The 20,216-nt window shown below is 52.0% G+C and overlaps 1 protein-coding gene across 3 annotated transcripts; it reads left to right on the top strand.

The window, feature by feature from the left end:
- Positions 1 to 47: 47 nt before the first annotated feature.
- PKM (pyruvate kinase M1/2) lies at positions 48 to 20,014 on the top strand. 3 transcript variants are annotated; one of them, XM_057420760.1, is made up of 11 exons: positions 48 to 159; positions 5,497 to 5,666; positions 6,334 to 6,425; positions 9,194 to 9,325; positions 9,528 to 9,714; positions 10,916 to 11,186; positions 11,320 to 11,470; positions 12,742 to 12,894; positions 16,256 to 16,422; positions 19,061 to 19,242; positions 19,715 to 20,014. In XM_057420760.1, exons 2-11 carry the CDS (start codon positions 5,516 to 5,518, stop codon positions 19,819 to 19,821), a joined length of 1,593 nt encoding a protein of 530 aa, XP_057276743.1. In that variant the 5' UTR covers positions 48 to 159; positions 5,497 to 5,515; the 3' UTR covers positions 19,822 to 20,014. The 3 variants fall into 3 exon arrangements, with proteins under 3 accessions (XP_057276743.1, XP_057276734.1, XP_057276724.1); XM_057420751.1 differs by lacking the exon at positions 48 to 159 and adding an exon at positions 5,227 to 5,284; XM_057420741.1 differs by lacking the exons at positions 48 to 159; positions 16,256 to 16,422 and adding exons at positions 5,243 to 5,284; positions 16,903 to 17,069.
- Positions 20,015 to 20,216: the final 202 nt, after the last annotated feature.

Here is a 20,216-nt window from a genome sequence, read left to right as displayed (position 1 = left end):
CTCTTCCCGCCCCAGGGGCGGTCGGCGGAGGGATCCGTTGGGGGGGCACGGGGCGGTGCTGCGGCCGCCGGGATCACCTTGGCGGGGCGGCGGGGCGGCGCGCAGAGGAGCGGCGGCTTTCGGAGCGGACGGGCGTGGGGCGAGGCCGGGCTGCGGCAGGTAACGGCGGCCTGAGGGGCAGCGGGCGGGGGCGAGCGGGTGGCGGTACCCGCCGCGGCACCTTCCGCCGCCGCCGCCGCCGCCATCATCAGCGGCATCCCCGTTCCCGCCGTTGGGCAGGGGTCTCCTTCAGGCGGCGGCGCGGTGTGTGTGTGGTGGCGCGCGCATGCGGGGGTCTCGCGGCGCCGAGCACGTGGCGCCGCGGCCGAGTCCCGGCCGCCCGGAGCATCCCGGTCCCGCCGCCCCGGGGCAGAGGGGGGTGTGGGGGGGTGTTTGTGTGTGGGGGGGTCGGTCCTTGAGGCGGGTACCGGGGCAGGGGGTGGCGGGGGCCGCGTGTGTCCCGCAGCGATGCTGTGAGGTGGAGCTCGGGGCCCCGGTTGCAACATCCCGGCCGCCTTCCTGGTGGCCGCGGCTGGACCGGAGTCTTCTGGGAGGCTGAGTCAGATGGAGCGGGAGCGGAGCGCTGTGCCGGCCCCCCCATCTCCCTCTCCCCCCGCCCCATCTCCCTCCTCCCCGCTCCCCCCCCGTCAGCCCCGTGCCGGCGCTCACGTAAGAGCCGACTCTGAAGGGCATCAGCTTAAATCAGCGTACGGCTCGCTGGACTCACAGCGATGCTGCAGCCTCTTTATCCCTCCCTCTCTTCCTCCGCAAGAGATGGCCCTTTTAGCATTAATCATCTCCCGTAATTATGCCTGCTTTAACACGTCCGATTGATTTAGACAGTCCCGTGAACTGTGGAAACCTTTAAAACGTGTTGAAACCTTCTTTGCAGGCATGAATAGTGCTTTTATCGGCAGACAATGGCAACCTCGGAGTGTCTTCTCGGACTCGTAAAAGTATGCGGCAGCCTCTAAAGCCCTGCTTTGTTCTGATAAGACAGCTAGTTATCAGCGGCTCCCAGGTTAACAGAAATCACTGCTTTTTGGAGGTTTTTGTGATGTTAATGCCTTAACTTCCTGGCTACCCCCTCCTGTGAAGGGCTGCTGCTAAGCCTGACCTGCTTTGGCCTGAAGGTTGGATGACAAAGAGGTTTTTTAGTTACCCAGATACCTCTTGGGAAACTCGAGTGTTTCAGTGCAATAAGTCAGCCCATAGGAGGTAATTTTATGCTTGACATCCCATTTATAAAGCAGAATTTAGGCTAATGTAGAGCAGTGAAGTTTGCTGGCCTCGTGGCTCATGCCAGTACCAACCTGTTTCCAAGCCGTGCGTTGTTAGCAAAGGTGAGGCAGGAAGCTCTGCTGTGAGCCACGTGTTTGCAGTGCGGTCTTTTGCCTGCAAAACTTATCCAGGAAACTTCACTTTCACTAGATAAAGAGCTTGTGGAGACTGTGGCCTGCGTTTTCCATGGCTGCCTATTTCTTTATCTGCCCCAAGCCGTCAGTTTTGTGATAAGCCCAGTTTATTGGAGTGATCCACTGCCGGCGTTAATTCCCTTTCTGCACACCAAACTGGTAATTTGAGAGGAATAAGCCGTTTCCCGGGCTGGCTGCACCACGTGCTGGGCCTTTATCTCCTTCTCCCAGGGGGAAGGAGGTGCCGGGGCCGCTGCAGCGCGGTGATGGATGGTGGCACGTAGGGAATGGGGCTGCAGTAGCTTGGCGCTGCCGCCCAGGCGCGCAGCAGGTCCCCATCCTTCAGAGATGCGGCACAGGGATCTAGACCTCCCATCTAGAGTTACTCAAACGGAAAACCCACCGTAAAACTTTCTTCTGTAACGCAAAGAGGATTTCTTTACAGCTTTCTGGAGGCAGCTAGGTGGTTTCTGTTGGCCTGGGGCCAGGCTGGAAGTCTCCTTGTCCTTTGTCAGCGCAGCACCTTCAAGGTTAAATCGGTGGGTGTGCCCACACTACAGATACCCTCGAGATAAGTCTTTTTAGTCGCCAAACACCTTATGCTTGTCACTTCGACTCAATTTTTCTTACTAAGTCTCCTTTATATCTTTGCCCTCAGGGAATGGCAGGCTGGGCTAAAGCAAGGCTTAATCCCTCTGCAGGAAAGTGCTGATGTTGTCCTGACCCTCCCAGCTCCATAACTCCAAGAGGCTACAGAGGCATCTCCATTGCCACTGTGCAGCAACTGTTGTGGGACTCTCCCCAGCAGAGCTGCAGTTCGCTGCTGGGGAGAGCATACACCAACTGGGAGCAGGTGGTGGCTGCTGGGTCCTGTCCAGCCTTGCAGAAAGGAGATGGCTTTGGGGTGGCCATCTTGTACTTGTGTAACAGTGCAACACTACCTCCTGCAAGGGAAGAGCTGTTGCCTCCCCCTCTCTGTAAGAGGGGGTGACAGGCTGCATCAAAGCCTGCCTTGGCACAGAGCTGTGTTTTTATGTTGTTGAGAGACTTCAGTTTCTCCAGTGAGCAAATCTGATGTTTTTCTGGGCTGCTTTTGGGGAATCTGAAGGCTTGCCCAGTTTCATAACCCTGCCCGTCTCTCATGTGAGTGCTAACTCAAATCATTCCTGCCTCTGGCCAGGGACACTGGGCGTAAGCAGCGTTGTTGTGCAGCATCAGTGAGGTTGTGTAAGTGAGGCTGACCAGTAAAACCCAAATCATCACCTGCCATGAGCCTGCCTGCAACATTCACAGGCAGTAACATCTCTGGTGTGGCAATGGTTAATGCTGGTGCTGCCTGGGGCTAGTCCTTGCTGCAGTTTCCTCTTCCCTCTGTCACCAATAACAGCAGACACTTGGCCCAGAGTGGGAATTGCTGCTGCTTCTGCTCATTTCTCCATCCCCCTGGGCAGATCTGATCAGGAGGTGCAGTGATTTCGGAGCCTCTGGTCTGCAGGATGAGCTGGCTGGAGTTAGTTACCTCACTACTGCAGAACAGGTCTCTGCCCTCACATGAGCTCTTTCTAGAACATTCAGGAGCCAGGGAGATAACCAGACATCTTGCTTAAAGCACAGGCAGCCCAAGTAATAAACGTGGGGATTTAATGGTTATTCCTGGAGGAAGGAATTCACATTTATTTGGTGCTGGAAGCATTCAGACTCTGTAGGATATTGCTTACCTCCCTTCATTACCCAGCCCAGACTGAGTGCTCTGTGTCTTCAGGCGTCCTTGAAAGTCCGAGCTCCTCTGTTTGAATTAAAAACCCCAAACCTGGCAGAGTGGGAAATGCCAGACATTCCTGTTATATTTGTCAGCCTGCTCCCTCCAGGAGAGCTCAGTCGGTGCTTTGTAGATACAGGATAGTGGGAGGCAGGAGGAAATGTTAGAAAGCAAAGGTTGTTGCTAGCATGGCACAGTGCTGCAGCCACACGGGTCTGGGATACTTTTTGGCTGCTGCATTTCTGCTCTTCCCCCCCTGGACAAGGTCATGGTGTCTCTGATTGACTTTCCTGAGTGCACTGAAGTGCTCGTGAAGGGGGTTCTGGCTGGGAACTTCCCTTTATGTACTTACAAGGACTTTAGGGGGGTTAAAATTATATTTGCAAATGACTCGAGTGGGTGGGGTTTTTCCATGAGAGCTCACATTGCCTATTTTAAACCCCCCCAAGTCATGCTCTGGGTGCAGTTTCCAGCTTGGGATCCTGTTGTTTCATATCCCTCATTCGCAGAGGCTATGCAGACCTACTCGCCTGTGTGGAAGTGATTTCCCAGCAGAGGCTTGTTGTTTTTGGCATCTGGAGAAGCTTGTGCTGCTCTGCAGGTGTTGGAGGATGCAGCAGCAAGTGTTAGAGGGCTAAAACACAATGTTTCAGGGCGAGCAGCGGCTTTTGCTATAATAAAGGGACTTTCTCCGGCTTTTTATGTGGGCAGACTTTCTTGTTGTGACTCCGGTGAATCAGCAGCTTCTGGCAGGGCTGAGGGAAAAGAGGTTTTGCCAGGACAAATTATGGTTTTCGCTGCCCTGGCTCCTTTGTGCCGCATGGGAGCGGGGCGATGGTGAGTCAGGGCTGCCTGCGAGAGGATCCGCACGTACGTGGGGAGGGGAGGAGCGTTGGTATGGGCAGGCACATGGCAGGATGGCAGGGCATCTCCTGCCTGTTCCTCAGAGATGTGACTTCCATCTCTGACGAGGCTTTCGGGGTTATTAGTGCCTCTGTTTCTAACCTGGATGCTCTGAGCTGGCTGATGTGTGCAGTTAACACTGGTTTGTGAGTTACTGGGCGGGGGGGGGTTATGTCTGCTTGAAGCAGGCAGACCACACCTGCACAGCAGCCTGTGTTTCCCTCAGCACCACACTAAAGGTCTGTCTTCTAGGTGAAGGCAGCTTATGCTGGAAGAGCAGCCTGCTTTGAATATCCCCTGTGTGCCCAGGGGATGGTGTTTGTAGTGGAAGTTTTGTTTGAAGTCAGAGCTGATGATCTGCCCATGCCAGCAGCCACCACCTTACATCACTTTTACCAGAGGCTCTTGGAAAGTCAGCAGTCTTGCCTGAGCACGTCGAAGAGGACAGACAGCTTTTAGCTGCCACTGCTGCTTGAGAGCACAGGGACTATGATGCAGCCAGAAGTGAGCCATTAGGAATGCCCAGGGGCACCAGTGCTGCTGGGAATGGGCCTCCTCCCATCCTAGTGGACAGTTAAGCTTCAGTTCAGGTTTCTCCTGGGATTGCAGGCTGTTCCTGTGTTGTGGGAATGCTCTAGTCCTGTAGAGGCAAGGAGCCCGAGTTCAGAGAGTTGTTGTTTTCATCCAGACATTGAGAAAAGTCAGCAGTTTTAAATGTGGTGGTTTGCTGCTGCTCTGGGTGAGGGGTAGTGCAGGGAACGGGGCAGACCTGCAGCATCCTCAGTTGAAGAGTCTGTGAGTGTATTAGATCTTCAGTCTTTGTGTTCTCTGCCAAGGTATTGTGTTTAATCAGCCCAAGTCTACTTGCTGGCATAGGCTTAAAGGATGGGAGTTAAGCTTAGGTGAACATTGCCATGATTAGGTGTTCCTCAGCAGGAGATTGCCTGTGTAAGAGTGTCTACAGTCATGCTCGCGCCGCGCTGTCCCGCTCCCTGGTTGCAATGGGATGTGCACTAGAGGCCTGTAGGAGAAATGACTTGAGAGCTGGGAGGGAGGAGGCAGTCTCTGCCTGTGCATTCAAGTGCTTGAATTTTATTGCGTTGTGTAGCTCCAAGGGAAGACTGGCAATGAAGAGAAGCTATGAAGGGAACATCTGCATAGAAGGCAGGTGAGCTTTGGGTGGTGTATGTGGGGGATGACATGGAAATAGAAGTATGTCTTGCCTGTATCTAAGACTCTCAAGTAGGAACATAAAGATAGCTTGACCCAGTAGCAGCCTGCTTGTTACCTCCATATTCATCACGTGGGTGTGTTGGTGTCTCTGCTTGATGAACCAGTCTGAGTGATTCCTAAACCTGGCACCACTTTCTTCTCTTCCAGACACAGGATTCCAGCAACAATGTCGAAGCACCACGATGCAGGGACTGCTTTCATCCAGACCCAGCAGCTGCACGCTGCCATGGCTGACACCTTCCTGGAGCACATGTGCCGCTTGGACATTGACTCGGAGCCAACCATCGCGAGGAACACCGGCATCATCTGCACCATCGGTATGTGATTCCTATATAGGATTGTAGCTGGGAAGCCCTGTGTGGTGAAACTTGTTAAGGAAATCGGGAGAAGGTTTCAGCTTTCATCCCTTGCCAGGGCTGAACTTGTGTGCTGAAAGAACATGATTTTCCCATGTCTGCCTAACCCATGTTATTGCTAGGAGTGAATCCAGTAGCTGGGGAGCTCAGGACTGCTTAGGCTGTGCTGAGCTTCTCAAGGCAAGTTAAAACAATCTTTGCTGCTGCAGATATGATCTGTTCAGTGCTGAGTGAGTCTGTATCCATTAGACCTTTTCTGTTCCGCATGAAGCAGCCTGTTGCGAGGGGGTTATCTCATAATTTTTGCAAAGTTAATATTCAAGCTTCCTTGGTGCTTCAGGGCATGTAATGACAGGACAAGGGGGAATGGATTTAAACTGATAGAGGGGAGATTGAGATTAGATATAATGGAAGAAATTTTTCCCTTTGAGGATGGTGTGGTGCTGGCACAGGGTGCCCAGAGAAGCTGTGGCTGCCCCATCCCTGGCAGTGTTCAAGGCCAGGTTAGACAGGGCTTGGAGCAAGCTGCTCTAGTGGAAGGTGCTCCTGCCCATGGCAGGGGGCTGGAACTAGATGAGCTTTTGATGTCCTGTTGAAACCTAAACCAATCTGTGATTCTTCCTCCTAGGCCCAGCCTCCCGCTCGGTGGAGAAGCTGAAGGAAATGATTAAATCTGGGATGAATGTTGCCCGCCTCAACTTCTCTCACGGCACTCATGAGGTAAGGGTGGGTCTGAGCTGATAAGGCCTTCCTGGACCATGTGTCTGCTGTCTCTCACAGAAGAGGGGAATCCAGCTCAGCCCAGACTAGTCTTGGTGTGGGAAGGTGAAACTTTGGCGGAAGCATGCTGGTTGTGCGTATTGAGCCTGTGTAATTGCTGATAACAGTTAAGTTTTGAAAGCAGTTCAAGATGGTTCCACACCCTTCTGTACCAGGAAGCCAGGTAACTGATATTTGGCACTTCAGTCCCAACTGAAGTGTCAAAGGCAACTTGATTGCCTTCCCTGAAACCCTTCAGTTCTTCCTCCTGTCCTGCCATTCCCTGTACAAAGCTCTTGGCTGTCAGTTAAGAAAATGGGAAGCCAGCAGCATTTACCCCTCTCCTGCTGTTCACAGGATCACACAACTACCAGTTGCTCGTCTTGCTTCATTGCTGGGGGTTTTGCAAGGAGATCAATGAATAACCTTGTCTCAAAAGAAAATTGTTAGCTATTTGAAGTAATTACTGTGCTTAGTTGAAAGAATTGAGCTCCTGGTTTTGCACAGCCAACCTGCTCTGGTGGCGCTCCTGGCAGTCATGAGGTTAGCACCGTGATGCTGGGGAGGTGGTGCAGTGTGCATATAGAAATAAGGTCAAAAGAAATCAACACTGTTTGTGGCAGATGAGCCCTTACCGATATAAATAGGTGCTCAGTGATACTGGAGGAGCTGAGGATCCCATTCCAGGTTGCCTGGAATTGGCACCCTGAGCCTTCCTGCTGAGTTGTTTTTACCCTGGCTGCCCTCCAGCATTCAAAATGTCAGGCAGTAGCCAGTAGCAGCTGTAGGTGGCTTTACTTACTGAACCATGAGCCTCCTGGGGTGTAACAGCTTGGCCTCTCACCCTTGTGGCCTTTAAAGGCCACAGGGCGCTGTCAGAATCGAAAGGTCTGGTGCTTAACTGCAAAACCATCAGACCTCAACTAAAGACCCTGGGGTAGTGTCAGCACATAGCCTGCAGTTAGAATCTGCTGGGAGAAAGGGGAGTGTGGAGTAACTCTGCCCCTCGCAGTCACACCCTGCAGCTGAGGGGTGCTGGGGTCTGTTGGCTGGTTAGGGAGTCAGTTGGTGGCCAGTGCTTAAACTCACACCATTCTTGCCCAGTGGAGCTGCCACTGTGGTTTGAACACTTGTTTCCTGAGGTCGAGGACAGGGACTGTGGCTTTCTGTGCTGGGTGAGGTCTAATTCTGCATTTCATACAGATGAGGTGAGGCTACAGCAGTCTGGTCTTGCTATCACCTTCTGTTTGGCTGTTGGCTGTAGCCAGTCTTAAGTTTGAGTCTCCTCCTGGTCCCTCCAAAACTTTCCGGTTTCTAGTGAAGCCCCAAAGAGTTTTCATCCACTGCGAGTGCTTCAGTTCTTTTCAGTTCTTGTGTCTGCCCAAAGCATTTAACAGGGCTTCAATTTTAGCAGAATAGATTTAGCACCTGGCTGCCAGCTTTTTATATAGAAGAAAATGGCTTTTACTTCCAGCTCTGCCCAGATTCTTGTTCTGCATATGTAACCCTGGAGGAAGCCAGACTCTAGGAACAAGTTACTCCTTGTTATCAAAGTAAGAAGTAAAAATCCCTGGAGGCTGGGACCAGGTAAACACGATGGCACCGTTGAGGCAGGATTCCTGAACTGCACACACCTAGACTGTGGTGTGGGAAGGGTTGGGGCCTTCTCAGTCTCAGCTTTCCCCCTCAATCAATAAACTAAATTACACTTCCTGCTCTAGAGTTAGCTATTACCATGTATCTATGGCTGAGGGCACACACATGAACTTTAGAACAGCTTTTTCCCGCCCTGCCTTCCTGGTGCTGGGATATTGTCCCTGTGATCGTGAAGTGGGCATGCAGGCCTCATGTCAAGGCAGGCGACATGCTGGCATGAGGGGAACAGAGTGCTGCCAGGTGAGTCAGAGCAAAAGCTGCTGGTCTGTCAATGAGAGGGGAAAGGGTATTTCTTATCTACAAAAGTCTGTCAAGTGTTATACAATCTGCCGTCAAGGTTATCTCTTTATGTTGTTAAGCAAGTAAAGTAAACCGATCTGCTGGTCATCTGAAGCTTGTTTGAGGTTATTTGGATGGGAGTTTCCCAACAGAACTGACTGTCTGGACACAGGCAGCATTAGCAAAATGCTTTTGCACGTGTGGAAGTCGGGAAGTTGGGTGCGTGGTGCTGGAATCTTGGAACTTCCGGCTGTGATTGCTTTGGGTCTCAAAATAAAATGTGAATACTTAAATAGATAATGTGCTCTCAGCAAATCCTTTATCTTCAGGGGAAGTTGAAGCTTAAGAGTCCTTAAAAAAGCTTGTCTGTCTGCTCACGTGAGAGGGGTCATGAAGAAGGCCATGGGCAGTCAGTATTGGGGCAGAGCTTCTGGAAGTGTTCTTAAAGGCCTGTTGGTTGGTGGGCCATCTTAAGATGGCAAGTGTGTGTCCTGGTGGAAAATTAACTGCCTGGGCTGTCTGCTGGAGTTGTCCTTCTGGGATTACAAGTGGGGCCAGGGAAGGCACAACCATGTAAGTGCTGGGTTCCACTTTCATGTGGGGAAGGCCACTGTATCCTCATGCACTGCTTCTGTGGAGGCTCAGTCTGAATTAAACTCTCAAGCTCCAACTGAAATAGAATGTAGTGCAAGAGCAGAGCTGTCAGCTGGGGCAGCTTTTGGGGTGTGTAGTGATAGCTTTTGTAAGCGTTGGTATAGAAATGGCCTGAAAGTTTCCATCTCTTTCCTCGCCAGTATCATGAGGGCACAATCAAGAATGTGCGAGAAGCTACAGAGAGCTTTGCTTCTGATCCCATCACCTACAGACCTGTGGCTATTGCACTGGATACCAAGGGACCTGAAATCCGAACTGGACTCATTAAGGGAGTAAGTTGCTCTCTCTGTCTTTTCTCCCTGTCTTTTTTCCCATGTGAGCCTGGATGTCCTGATATGCCTGTGGCCTTCCCAAATGAAAAGTGTCTCTGTGGGCCAAGGTATTGAGCCATCTACCCAGGTCTGGATGATCAGCTGCCAGCTGGGAGGTGGTTGCGTGCTGGTTTTTAGTGCTTTTGCATGTTTTGACACGCAGAGCGGCACAGCAGAAGTGGAGCTGAAGAAGGGTTCATCGCTCAAAGTCACCCTGGATGATGCCTTCATGGAGAAATGCGACGAGAACGTCCTGTGGTTGGACTACAAGAACCTCACCAAGGTCGTAGAAATTGGCAGCAAAATCTACGTGGATGACGGTCTGATTTCCTTGCTGGTTAAGGAGAGAGGTGGGTAGCAGCTGTTCAGCTATGCCTGTCTGTTTTTTCCTCTGAACATATTTGTGCTTTCCTTCTGGTAACTGGTTTTTTTTTTTTGCTCGCAGTTGGGTATTAAAGGACGGGCTGACAGAGTTTGGGTTCTTCAGCCTGGAGAAGGCTCCTGAAGGGGAGACCTGAGAGCAGCTCCAGTGCCTAAAGGGGCTGCAGGAAACCTGGAGAGGGGCTTGGGACAAGGGCCTGGAGGGGCAGGGCAAGGGGAATGGCTTTAACCTGCCAGAGGGGAGACTGAGCTGAGCTCTTAGGCAGAAGCTCTTCCCTGTGAGGGTGCTGAGGCGCTGGCGCAGGGTGCCCAGAGAAGCTGTGGCTGCCCCATCCCTGGCAGTGTTCAAGGCCAGGTTGGACACAGGGACTTGGAGCAAGCTGCTCTAGTGGAAGGGGTCCCTGCCTGTGGCAGGGGTTGGAACTGAATGAGCTTTAAAGACCCTTCTAACCCAAACCATTCTATGGTATGATTCAATGAGTAAATGGGTCTTAATGCTGCAGTGAGAATTTGAACAAAATGTTTTCTACCTCAAGTATAGCAAGTGTCCAAAAACTTCATCTGGTTTCACTGGACTGTCATCTGAACCCCCTTTTCAGCGATGAATGTGTGGAAGGGATATGCAGTGCTCATGATCAAAGGCTGTTCAGTGAGGCTAATTTATACTTTTATGCAGGATTTAACTAGTTTTACAGTGTAGACCTGAGTTTTGTGATTAGAGACAGGGCTGGCTTTAACTGGTAGTGTAGGGGTGGGGATTAGTCCTTTGTAGTGCTGCCTGAACCACTCTAGCCTCAAGGTGTTGCCTCAAATCCTGGAGTGTAGGGAGATGGAGGTGAGGCTTTCAGGATCTCGGTTCGGAATAACAGGACTTGTGTGTGCACAAGGGCAGCCTGGTAGCTTTTTTGGGAGAGGCAGTCCCAACCTCCTACATGGAACAAACGGCATCTTCTCCAAGAGCAGCTCAGGAGGGGTTTTAGGCCAGCCTGTTGTGCTGCCATGGGTAAATTGCAAGCTTGTGTGTTACATAAATGCTCTGCATAGACAGATGATGTGCTTTCTATTGTGTGTGGTCGCTACTGGCACTGTGCTCTGAGGCAGGGAGGTGGTGTGGGAGCTCCAGCAGGCAGCTTCTGGTAAACACTGACTGTAGGAACCCATCCCTTTCAGGCAAGGACTATGTTATGACGGAGGTGGAGAACGGCGGCATGCTGGGCAGCAAGAAGGGAGTGAACCTGCCTGGTGCTGCGGTCGACCTGCCTGCAGTCTCCGAGAAGGATATCCAGGACTTAAAATTCGGCGTGGAGCAGAATGTGGATATAGTGTTTGCTTCCTTCATCCGCAAAGCTGCTGATGTCCATGCTGTCAGGAACGTGCTAGGGGAAAAGGGAAAGAACATCAAGATCATCAGCAAGATTGAGAATCATGAGGGTGTGCGCAGGTGAGTTTTTAGGAAGTTTTATGTGGCATTTGCTACGTGTTGTGACTTGGTTTTGGTTTTCTTCCTCCTGCCTTGGCATTCCAGGATATCGGAATGGCATGGAGGGGTAACAAACCTCTTCTCTTGCTGTCAGGTTTGATGAGATCCTGGAGGCCAGTGATGGCATCATGGTGGCCCGTGGTGACCTGGGCATCGAGATCCCTGCTGAAAAGGTCTTCCTTGCCCAGAAGATGATGATTGGGCGCTGCAACAGGGCTGGTAAGCCCGTCATCTGTGCCACTCAGGTACTGGAAATGCAATGGGAAAAGAGGGTGTGAATGTCAGTAACTCTCATGGTGTGACCGTTTGCTAGAGTGAGATGCTTAGGGCAAAGAGGGTTTGCTCGTAGCTTGAGGTGCTGCTTTAAAGATGTTTGAGATCTTCACCAGGAAGGTTACAGGACCTCTGTGGCTGCTGAAGGTTTTACCTGTTGAAGGCATAATGAGCCTTTTGGGCTGAATAACCAAATTCTAGGGAAGAAGATGGCATGTGCTTTTGCCTTGGCATCTTGTAGCAGCACATCTGTGTCTAACAGAACACTTGCGAAGGTTCCCAGGTGTATTAAAAGATGTGCGCACACTGCAGCATCAGAAGGAAATGAGGGAAGGATCCATGAGGGAGTGGGAGAAGGAGAGCTGGTGCTCGGCTTCACTGGTTCCAGTAGATGTCATGTGTGCCTAGTCCTCAGGCACTGGGAGGACTGGTTTCCTGGCTGCACTTGCTCTGTGCATAGGCTGTGAAAGTAAAAGCTGTCTCTAAACTGTAGCCACCAGGCAGGGCTGTGTCACAGTGGTGCATGCTCCTTCCTCTTCCTGTATTGCAGCTGAAACGCAGCCTCAGGTGGTGTTTCATGAGTGGTGGTTGCCCAGTGGTGAGCTGCAGCTGGGGGAAGCTGAGCACTTGGGCAAGACAGAAGAGCTGGCCAGGCTGTGTTGTGTGGAGGGACCCTGGCTGCTGGGAGAAGGGGCTAATGAGAAGGAGTTTTTTCTTGTGAAAGCTGTTGTTTGCTGCTGTCCTCAGAGCAAATGCTTAGGAGGCAGGTGGCAGCTGTTCTGACATTACATGTTAAAGATCTTGCATTGGATGAAGGTGACTTTAGTTGGTGTAAGACCTTGCTGTTCTCCTTTCCCTAGATGAGAAAAACCACCCCCTAGGTATTAATTTAGGAACATATGGCTGGATTTCAGCTTCTAGAGAGCTCAGTTCCTTGGGCCAAGCCCTGTGCTGGAAAGTTCAATTGGAAAGTTGGAGTATTGGGTCATTGGTGTTGTGTGGGTTAAATCTCCCCGGAAAAGAAGTGAATGAGGAACAGAAACAAAATTAAATGAGTTGTTTTTTCTTGCAGGAAGATGCTTTAATTCAGTACTGGTCCCTCACCATCCCGTACACAGGGTAGAATTCTTCAAGCTGCACTCTGTCTTCTGCCCTATATATAAAGTACATTGAAGTGCGCTAGTGAAAAGGCAGCAGCTTCCTTCTGCAGTGTCTTGATTCCTTTGGCTTTCCTCTTTTCCAGATGCTGGAAAGCATGATCAAGAAGCCTCGCCCGACCCGCGCTGAGGGCAGTGATGTTGCTAATGCTGTCTTGGATGGAGCTGACTGCATCATGCTCTCCGGAGAGACCGCCAAGGGAGACTACCCGCTGGAGGCTGTGCGCATGCAGCACGCTGTGAGTACGGCCTTGGCTCCTGGGAGCAGTCCTCCATTGCTCCCATCTGCCACCTGAGCCAGGTAGCTGGAGATCTAAATGTGGCTTGGGCTGGGTGGCAGCACCTCACAGTCCAAAGCAATGGAATCAGCTGGGTTAAAAAGTCCTTTAAGCTCATCCAGTTCAACCGTTCCCCAGCAGCGCCAAGGCCACCACTAACCCATGGCACTGAGGGCCTCAGCTCTACACGGTGTGTGAACAGGGACGGTGACTGCAGCCCTGCCCTGGGCAGCCTGTTCCAATGCCTGAGCACCCTTTGGGGAAGGAATTGTTCCTCAGCTCCATCTAAACCTGCCCTGGGGCAGCTTGAGGCTGTTTCTTGACGCTGTGAGTGTTTCTTTACCTAGTGTGGTCCTGAGGGCCTGAAAAACCTCACTTTGCGTGCTCCCAAGCATGGCCAGGCAGAGCTGAGAACTGCACTGCAGTGCTCCAGAATCTCAACTTCACATTTCTCACACCTAATTCTTGTTTAGGCTAGGGTAAAGAGGGGGGTTGCCATTACCTTGGCGTGAGTTTCTTCAAATGCCCTGTTTGTTGTGGTATGTTAAATGCCTTACTCTTCTCCAAGGTCGAGGAGCCGCTTAAGAGGTTTATCTGTAGATAATGGAAGGTGTGGGCTGGCTCTGGGGGTGGGGGAGGCTCCTGAGCCTGGTTTGCAGCACTGTGTGCTCAGGGTTGGGGTGTGTATTGCATGAGTACCGACAGCACCGTGGTTTTCCATGCCTGAACTGCCAGAAACCTCTGCTCTGCTTCAAGTTCACCCAGCTCGCGCTGCGGCTGATGGAAACCTGATGAGTGTCCCAAGTGTTGCTTCTCCTCAGTTACCAGTGCTGTGACTTGCAGCAGTGCTAACTCCCACCAGTTTTATGTGCAATTCAGGTTATAGAGATAAATCAACTCAGCTAGTGTTTGCAGTGCATTATGGAAGTAATCTTTTATCTGGGCAGTATGTGTGTTGGGGGTTTTGGAGTGGAAAGTGCAAAATATGACTTCATGTAACCAGTAGCTGCTGGTTTACAGGCTGAACACTAACGATGCAACTGAAAGGTTCTTCCTCAGTTTTCGCCTCCTAAATCACAAGGGCTGACTTTCTACTAAGACTTGGAAACCTGCTGCAGGAAGCCTTCTATCTGGGGTTCCATTCTGACATTAATTCCTAGGCTCAGGCAGGTTGTATTGTACTTGTACCCTGAGCTCAAGATCTGTTGCATGTGCTTCCCTCTTGCTGCAGACCTGGGAATTGTGGTGTTACTCTGCCAGGCCTCTGGAGAAACACTGAAGGTTTAAACCTTCTGTGCAGAAGAGTAAATACAGATCCACTTTGTTTAACATAACATGGCCCAGGCAGCAGGGTGCCAACTCTGCGATGGTAGAAGCACAGCCCCTTTCTGAGCTGACTGGCTTGGTGTTAGTTGAGAGAAGCCCCAGCAATAGTGCCCTGGGTAACCACGGTCTGTACTTCTGCAGCATGGCCAGAGCGGCTGAATATTTCCACTGGAAATGGCCAGGTGGACACAGCAGGGAGAGAGCTCTGGTGAAGAGGGGCTCTGTGCATTCCCTGACCTGAAACTGGTGTCACTTCGGGTTTATGTACTTAATACAGTGCTGCTACTGGAGTATTCCAAGTAAAGCTCCCTCTGTAGTGAGGGGTAGAAAGTAAACATGGGCTGTCAGGTCAGGGTCTGCTCTGTGTAGTATCCCTGCACCTCTAAGAGACCTGACCTGTCCATCCCTGTCCCAGCAGCTTTCCTGGGACTCCACAGTGGTTTGCTCAGCGATCCCTTTTCATGGTCCTCTTGGAAACAAATTTGCTCTTCAGTACCTGGCACCTCTGTGACAAAAATACCATGTGCCTCTAGTTGCAAGCTTCCAAATACTGGGCAGGCTGTTTTCTGCTGGTGGGAGTGAGATTCCTTCCAATTCCAGTCCACATTCCGCAGTCATCTTCAGATGTCGCCCTGGCCATGCTGTCTGACAGGACCGAGGTTTAGATAGCTGCTGTTTTCCTCTCTCCCACCTTCACCCTGGTACCTCTGCATGTGTAACAGCTGGAACCCCTCTGGCCATTTCTGAGTGAGTAATGGCAGCGGTGGTGTGGAGTTAAGGACTGGGCTGCTGTTCCTGCCTGTCACATGTGTCCTGGTATTTTTAGACATAAGATACTTAACTACTTTGGCTTAAACTGATATCTGTGGTAGAGGGATAATTCCTGGCATCATGTAAAGCAATTAATTAACATTAGAATAGCAAAATTGATATTTGGAAGGGGTCTAATGACAAAGCCATTTACTCTAATGGCACTTTCTGCTCAAAGATAACTCGTCATGCTTTGTGTAGTGGCTGCTCAATTTCCAAAGCAACAACTGGGTGGAGTTGTCCTCAAAAAGATGATGAACCTTTGCATGCTTTTCTGGTCTCCAGAAGCCTTCTTTATTGGGTTGTCAGGGGCTAATGCAGCCTTCTGAGATGAGAATTGTCTCTAAAACATGAGGATGAACAGATCGCTGAACCTGTGGCAAATGCTTAGTCTGAACAGAAAGCCCTTAGATGTGCTTCCTTACCTTGTCTGGCACTGTACAAACACCCCAACATGTTGTGACAACCCTATAAGGAAGACTTGTTCCTATTTTTATTTCTCTATTACCGAAAGAGAAGTTGTAGCACTTGAAGGTGAAACTTTATTGGCTCTCAGGTTAAACTAAGTCTTTACTGGCACTCAAGCTGAACTAAATCTAGTGAAGCTGAGAGACACAGTCTCCCAAATTCAGGGTGATGTTGAAAGCACACTGATTGTGTGCTGGCTGCATGAAAACTGTTCCAGCAGTGCTGTGTGCTGTTGGGTGGGTATTGAGAAGGAGACATGGACTCACAGAGGTTTCCTCTCGAGTTGCTGTGGGCAGGGCCATCAGCAAGCTGGTAGATGGCATGAGAGTCTCTGAAGGAAGTAATAAGCAGCTGCAACAAAGCGCTCCGACTCTGAGCTGGCTTGCTCTGCTCCTTGAAAAGCAGTCAGTGTTTGCCTGCTCTGAAAAGGCTCCAAAACACAGCAGGAATGCCACCTATGGAATGCTGGCCCCATGACCAGTGCCCACCAGTTCAGTGCTGTGGTGAAGCAGCCAGCGCGGCTGTGGTGTTACTGGGTTGTGTTCAGCAAACTCCCAACCTGAGAGCCAAGAAGAGCTTCACAGCTTGACCTTTAATATCCTCTCGCATGCATTACTATGACAATTAAGGCAATTAATGTGATCTCATGTTCCTCTGGTGTATCTTTCCTCCTTTTCTTTCCTCTCTCCTCCTCCGTTGCTCCCGCTCGGGGCTGCAGATCGCTCGTGAGGCTGAGGCCGCAATGTTCCATCGTCAGCTGTTCGAAGAGATTTTACGCCTCAATGTTAACAACAGAGACCCTGCTGATGCCATGGCAGTAGGCGCAGTGGAGGCCTCTTTTAAGTGCTTAGCTCCAGCCCTGATAGTTCTGACAGAGTCTGGCAGGTAGGGCTCAGAGAGGGGGCTTGGTGCCATGAATATGAACACGCTCCCTTTTAGCACTGCCAATGCTTAGCAAGCGGTTCGCTGCCGCCCTGTCAGCCTTGTGCAGCTGCTGCGGTCTGAGCTGACTTCTTCTCTGTGGCAGGGAGGGACTCCGTAGGCAGGAGCAGAGCGAGAGTGCCTGGCAGTTGGCATGAATGTCACCGAGTGTGGGCTCGGCAGGGTGAGGTGACTCCGGAGGTGCCACCAGTTCAGCAAAGAAACCTTGAGGACCAGCTGGTTCCTCTCTAACCAACCGGGTGCTGTTTGGGTGCCCGCGTGTTGCGGCATTGCCCCAGATAATCTGTGCTCTCTGATTGGCACCTCCCGTGTCAAAGCTCACGGTGTTTGTGTGGCACCTCGCCATGGAGCACCTCGCCCTGCTGCCCGGGGCGCCTGACGTGAGCGTTGTGTTGTCTTCCCGAACGCGTGTTGCTCTTATAGATTGCCCGGGAGGCCGAAGCCGCCATCTTTCACAGGCAGTTGTTTGAGGAACTGCGTCGTCTGACATCCCTCAACTGTGATCCCACGGAGGCCGCTGCTGTTGGCGCTGTGGAAGCGTCCTTCAAGTGCTGCAGTGGGGCCATTATTGTCCTCACCAAGTCCGGAAGGTAGGAGGTGACAGGTTCCCCCAGGTCAAGCCAACCTCGTGACAGGGTGGGGGAAGGAGACTCGCATAAAGATGGCTTTGAAAGGAGAGCCATAGTGGTGAAGCCAGGCTTTGGCAGTGACTGAGAGCCCAGCTCCCTGCTGCGGTGCTGGTTCCCTGGAGATGGGCAGACATCTGGAACATCTGCACGTAGAGAACCTCCACGTTCCCCTGCCTGCCTCTGCCAGCGTGGCATCGGCACCAAACCCTGCCTCCCCTTCCAGGTGGGAATGGCATCTCTGCCAGCAGCGCTGGCTGGAAGAGTCAAGGGAAAATCAGTTCACATTTCTTGGCAAGAAATCCTCGGTGTAACACGTTCAGTGGACGCAGAATCCATTTCATTTATTTGTTTATTTAAATCAAGGCCTTGGCCTCTCATAGTAGCATCCAATTTCTTGGTCCCCTGCTGACCCCTTCAGGCAGCAGCCCTGCTTGCCTAAGCCTGAGGAGTGAAGAGGCACTGCTTAGGATTGTTAGGGAGGGAAATGGAGAGTGTTGGAAATCTCCTCTTCCTCATGCCCCTGCCTGTGTTAACCTCACTGACCAGGCAGGCACCAGCAGCCTTGTGCTGCCTGTGCTCACACATGAGCTCAGTGCCTTGGCTGCGGGTGCGTGACAGCAACATGGATACACTGGAGCCATCAGAGTTTGGGATTTCCATCCAGCAGTGTGAGCAGAGACTCACTTTCCCAGCAATGGAAAGGGTGCTGGAGCTGATCAGTTCTTCTATCTAGAAGAATTAGGCTGCCCATTCCCAAAGCACGTCCGACCCTAAGTCTCATACTGCTTCTGGAATTGCTTGCACTGGATTTGGACCAAAGGGATAGTGCAGCAGCAGAAACAGATGCGATTAGATGCACGGTCTGCCTGAAGATCTGGACCATCGGTGAATCCTTCACCTAAATTTACAGCTTCAAATGGTTTGAAGCAGCTGCTTCCTGCTGAAACGAGGAGTGACTGTAACACCGAGTCTGGACACCCGCGTGCTTGTGATGTTCCTTGTGAAAGGTTCCACCTCACACTTGACCTTTCTGAAGACATCAGAACTCTGAATATTTTTGGCTGTGGATTCGGTTACAACCCTTGAGTACCTGCGTGTCCTAGAGCTGCCTGGAGGCAGCATGGGAAGGATTGGCCGAGAGCTGGCACGGGTGTCTGGGGGCTTCCAGCAGGCTGCCACCGCCTGCTTTGAGCAGCAGTCCTGAATGTTCTGAGCTTGGCTCCGCTACATGAGGCTGCAAAAGCTCGTGGAGATCCTAATGTGCTTTGTTGGAAAGATGGAGCTGTAAATACTGCAGTTTCCATCTCCATTTGCAGTGCCCAGGGAAAAGGAACCTGCAGTCCCCACCCAGGGTGTGCTGCTTCCTCTTTTAGGTGTTTTAAAGCCCAATTTTCCACTGTAAATTTTGGCCTCAGTGGCATTTGCTTCCTGTTGGGTGCAAGAGCAGAGCTGTGTGTGGAGGGACTGCCTTCAGCAGGTGAACGTGGCTTGGAGGCAAATGACCTCAGTGCAGGCTCTTCACATCTTGTGAACCATGAGCTCCTCAAAACAGAGGGAGCTTGCAGGGACCCCCATTGAGATGCCAGGGACTGCTTGCAGAGGCCGGAATAAATGGCTCCTTGCCACCTTAACATAGCAACGGAGACAAATACATGCTTGTTTTCGGGACCAAAACACCCAGATGGTGCTTTAAACGCGGAGGCGAGATGATGGTCACCACTGCCAGGGGTGCTGGCCTGCCCAGTTGCCAAACTGGGAATTCAGAGGAGCATCCAGCTTGTTTGGTGAGCTTGGCTCTTGCCAGCATCTCCCATGTGGCATCCTCTGATCCCTCCTGGGGTGTGTGGAGTTCACTGGGCAAACCTGGCTGCTGCTTGCGCTGTTATGGCTGTACACAGGCTCCCCCCGTGCCTGTAGCGTGGTGCTTCACCCTCTGTGTGTTGTCCTTGCAGGTCTGCACACCTTGTGTCCCGGTACCGCCCGCGGGCTCCCATCATCGCGGTGACCCGCAATGACCAGACCGCGCGCCAGGCACACCTCTACCGCGGCATCTTCCCTGTCCTCTGCAAAGAGCCAGCCCTGGACGCCTGGGCTGAGGACGTGGACCTCCGTGTTAACTTAGGCATGAATGTTGGTGAGTGAGGCCACACCAGGAATCGGGCGCGTTGGGACATGGGGGTCCTGAGCCCCAAAAGTGCTTTTGTGGGTACCAGTGGGGACCGGTGACAAAGGGAGAGGAGCTCACTGCCTGTGTGGTAACGGTGTCTGTTTGGGAAACGGGATGGCAGTTGCACGAGTGCAGCCGCATCCGCTTGGGCAATGGGCCGGCAGGGTTGGCACGGCTGCCTTAGAGTGGGTTCTGGCAGAAAACAGGGTTGGCTTTAACATGGTGCTTGTCCTGAAGGAGGAGAAGCCCAGAGCCGGGTGGCTCCTTTCCTGTTCCCTCTCCCAGTTCCGTGCTGTGGAATTCTCAGCTCCTTGTCCCAACAGAGCCCAAAACAGAGGGGTGGGCAGTGATGGGGCTTTGATATCAACTTGGGTGTCCCTCCCCATGGATGGGTGATGTGATGTGACAAGCTCTGACCCCTCCCTCTGTTCTCTCCTAGGCAAAGCACGTGGGTTCTTCAAGAGCGGTGACCTGGTCATCGTGCTGACAGGCTGGCGCCCCGGCTCCGGCTACACCAACACCATGCGTGTGGTGCCCGTTCCTTGAGCGACTTGACTCCGACCAGCACCACCCACCTTCCTTCCCCCTTCCCCTCGCTCCCCTCTCCCCTCGCGTTAGGCCCGCCATCGCTTGCGCTGTTCTTCTCCCTAGCGTGGACGTAGGTTGCTAAACACCACCCAGTGCAGCAGCAGCAGCAGGGGGAAGAGACCTTAAATCACTAAAAAAGTACATACTTGAAGTGTTTAGTTTTTTTTAAACCCTCTCCCTGTAGTGAAGTCGTGCCCTGGTCGATGTTGGAGTCAGCATAGTGAGTTCTTGTCAGTGTAGGACTGGCCTCAGGGTTTGGGGTGATGGGGAAGGGGGGAGGTGATGGTGTCCAACACTTCCACTGTCCCCTCCTCGCTGGAGGCACAGACCAAATCTGGGATGTATCCAGCCCC

Source organism: Pezoporus wallicus, unplaced genomic scaffold, assembly GCF_028554395.1.
Source record: "Pezoporus wallicus isolate ANWC-B61680 ecotype Strahan unplaced genomic scaffold, APGP_CSIRO_Pwel_v1 contig_7731, whole genome shotgun sequence".
Taxonomy (NCBI): Eukaryota; Metazoa; Chordata; class Aves; order Psittaciformes; family Psittacidae; genus Pezoporus; species Pezoporus wallicus.
The sequence above is the reverse complement of the archived record's forward strand: the minus strand, read 5'-3'. Positions and strand labels throughout refer to the sequence as shown.